General features: G+C 40.1%; 1 protein-coding gene across 2 annotated transcripts in view; it reads right to left on the bottom strand.

Annotated features, from left to right (window-relative positions):
* Nucleotides 1-3,585, bottom strand: part of LOC102206613 (phosphatase and actin regulator 1-like) — a 50,724-nt gene that overhangs the window by 5,140 nt on the left and 41,999 nt on the right. For both annotated transcript variants that reach the window (XM_005721405.2, XM_005721404.2), the window contains exons 8-10: nt 3,318-3,373; nt 2,181-2,242; nt 433-573 (exon numbers count right to left, since the gene is read on the bottom strand). In XM_005721405.2, coding sequence (XP_005721462.1) covers nt 433-573; nt 2,181-2,242; nt 3,318-3,373 — 259 coding nt within the window. The remainder of the gene's footprint in view (nt 1-432; nt 574-2,180; nt 2,243-3,317; nt 3,374-3,585) is intronic.

Here is a 3,585-nt window from a genome sequence, read left to right as displayed (position 1 = left end):
AAAGGAAAGGAAGTTGCCTAATAATTATGCACACCTGATATAGGGTGTTGATGTCATTAGACCACACCCCTTCTCATTACAGAGATGCACATCACCTAATCAGAATCAGAATCAGAATGGGGTTTATTGCCAAATGTTGAGCAGGTTTACAACATTAGGAAATTGCTGCGGTGCTTCAGTGCAAACATGGTGTCATAATATGCTTAATTGGTAGTAGGCTTTCGAGCCTATACAGCTTGGAGTAAGACAACATGCATGAAGAGGAAGATGTGGACAAAATACTCATTTGCCTAATAATTCTGCACTCCCTGTATGAGCGTGTCATAAGAAGCACAGAAGCAGAGCTTAAGAGTGACAAATCAAATTAGGGAAGGGGGAATCTTGAGAATATCAGAGATTATCCAATTTTAACAGTAAGATTAGTAAACTGACCTTATCAGCTGCAGTGAGCCGGGTCCAGGGCTTATCTGCCCGCCGGTCGTAGTCCTGGGCATCTGACACCTCCACATAGTCACTGAATCGAATGAGGATTTTGGCCTGTCTCAGTTCCTCTACAGTGGGCCTCTGGCTCAGCTGGAGCAACATGAGGAAAATTAAAAACATATATTACATTTCTCATAGAAAGTCTTCAGCCTGCATTGTTTTTTCTTATGCAGGAGGAAGAGTGAGGAGGTCAAGAAACCAGTCCTGATATTTTATTGTGTTGAAAAAGTCTCAAATTAACATTTCAGTTTCTGCTCGACACCGATTACTTTACTCAGATACTGATCATACTTCTCATAAGAAAGTGAGGTTATAAAGGAAACCCAGAGAACTTTATTTTAGTTTAAGAAGCAATAAGCAAAATTTAACAAACAATGGATTAGATTAGAGTACCTGCACGTCTATCTTCAGCTGCACAGGGTGCTTTTCATTACTCTAACCTCTCTCCTCTCAGTTACACCCAGCAAAAAATAAGAAAGATGCAAGGGCAGACATACTAAAGCTGTCAAATTGGAAATCTGTGGTTTTATGTAGTTAGTCTTCAGCAAAGTAAGTTATTTATAACATGCTGCACACACATAGTGATGCATGAATATTTCAGGAACATGGAACCATACCAGCATAATGAAAAGCTCCCACTGCCTCATGTAGAATCTCATATATAACCTTTAAAATGGGTGCTGTGGCTCTACACCTGAGTGTAGATCTATTTTTTTGTGAGGTAACGTCTCCTTCCTTACTTATGAGGTGTCTTTCGGAACGGCTAGACTCAGGTCCTTGCCTGATGAAGTGATGAAGTATTACAACACCTTGCTGTTTAAAAAGCCTGGTTCTTCCATTACTTGGTTTACACATTTGCATAACAAGTGAAAGATCCACAGTTTGATCCTGGAAGGAGACACAAATCCCTTTGGGGTTGTGTCAGAAAGGGCATCTGGTGTAAAAATCTGCCAAATCAAACATGAGGAGCTACCCACTGTGGCGGCTTCTTGTGAGTAAGGGAGCAGCCGGAACTAGATTTAGATTAATTCCCTTTAATAGCGCTGAAGCAAAAGGGATGACATGACATTTCATTTTACAGTTTTTCCTCCTCGTTCACATATTCTAAGGAGTCATGGTTAGAGTACATATCTTTTACTTGATTTCTTGAGAATTGGGTAGCACTACTTTTTGAAAAAATAGCTCGGTTATGTTGGTTATTTTGACCTTGGTTCACCTTGGAGTAAATCGCTTTCAGTTACAGCCATGTTTCTGATTACAACTTAAAAAAAAACAAAAAACAAACAAAAAAAACCCTTCTCTCTATTCTTGCATTTTTAAAAACTTGCATATTTTAAAGTATATATCATCATTGGTATTTGTCCAACAGCTGAGAGGTTTTGTTTTGAGAAGCATATCTGCAGGTGAGCAGAAAGTGTTATTCTTTAATTTGACAGGGATGGGAACATTCTCAACACCTCCCTATGGGGTCTAAGAGTTTGGCATCCAACATGTTGAAGGGACAAGGGCAACAAGGGCATCAGTGTCTCCTGAGGGAACCTGAGAAGTACCAACACCAGGCCCACGCATACACACACACTCCATTTCATCAGATGACTCACTGTCATAGTGTTTGTTTATCCTGGCCAACAACTTGCCCCTTCAAGTGCCAAAAGAGCAAGTGTGGGTTCACACTTTTGGAGCTATTTTGGACTCACCTTTCGCGTGAGCCTTCGTTTTATCTCCCTTTTCTCCTCCATTTCCTCCTGCTCATTGCGAGCTGCAAAGAATGAAAGGATGAAGTGTTAACCTTTGAATACAGGCATCCGTACAGTGGGGCTCTTTGTGAAATAAGTACAAGCGCGCCGCTTGCTTAAAATGCCTCATTTGTTCCACACTTAACTGGATAAGTCCCTTAAAGCTTAAAAAGCTTCCATCATTGGCTGTTTTATGCTTTTAGGAAAGGTTAAGCATGAGGAGTGACTGATTGCTTTGTTTCTTTCACATTGTCCCAGAGCTTTTCAAATGTATATAGTTCTCTTTTGCTGATTACATCAAGTTCTTATTCCTCACTAAATTCCTGTATGTGTTGTCCTGCAGATTCCACTGGAATCACAATGACAAACAAAACAAAAAGATAAGTTAAAACGAGAGACAAGAGTAAACAAGAAGCACACTGGGACACTGCTGTTTGCAAAAAGCTTCACCAGTCAGTCTGTATTTATGCTTGTACTATACACACACTCCATTTCCAGTACTACTTGCAGTTTGGGATTTTAGATGTTGCTTCATTACAAAATAAAGTCCCGTTTGTTTAACCTTGGTTTTGTATGTGTGTGAGTGACAGGGAGGACATGACTTGTCAGTCATAAATTGTTACTTTGTCTTTTTCCCCCTTGTACTGTTGCCAATCATCCAAGAGCCTCTGGGAAAGCAGGAACTGATGGTAAATCAGTCTTTGATGTGAGATCTGCAGAGTCCCAGGAAACAGAACTGCTTCTCTCTGATACTGCATGTGTTTGAGCTAAGAAAGCAGTCTCTGTGGACATGACTCCTCGGGGAACCCTGCTACCTTGCATGACTTTCACGAAAAGGCAGATCGAGGAGGAACAAAAGAAAGAGATGCATGTCCACGAGCACTCACATAACAGGGTCTCATAATAATCATTTTTAAAAAATTAATAAAAAAATGTAAAAAAAAGAAAAGAAATTTCCACGCTGCACTTCATGAAGTCAGCATGCACAAGAAGGCAGCTACAAATGTGGGCCATGTGTTGCTAAAACGCAACGTTTGAGGGACCTTTTTGCACATTTTTAGCTATGTAATGTTAAATACACACGTTTAAGATACTCACGTTTGAGGATGTTCCTTTGCTCTAGCTCCTCAGCTGTGGGTCTCTGACTCAAGCGTCTGATGAGAAACAGAAATCCACAGTCAGCACACAATCAGAGAAAGGAGGTCAGCGAGGAAAGTCTGAACCAATATGGGAGCAGTTTTGAGATTATCACATTTAAAAAAAGAAAATACATCCAAATATTTTACAGGTTTTTCTCATTAAGAGGACTTTAACAGTCACGGGGTTCAATTAATGTTCGCATCAAACATCTGAATGACTTTGAAAA

The sequence above is a fragment of the Pundamilia nyererei genome, unplaced genomic scaffold (assembly GCF_000239375.1).
Source record: "Pundamilia nyererei isolate P.nyererei 1_Seehausen unplaced genomic scaffold, PunNye1.0 scaffold00004, whole genome shotgun sequence".
Lineage (NCBI taxonomy): Eukaryota > Metazoa > Chordata > Actinopteri > Cichliformes > Cichlidae > Pundamilia > Pundamilia nyererei.
The sequence above is the reverse complement of the archived record's forward strand: the minus strand, read 5'-3'. Positions and strand labels throughout refer to the sequence as shown.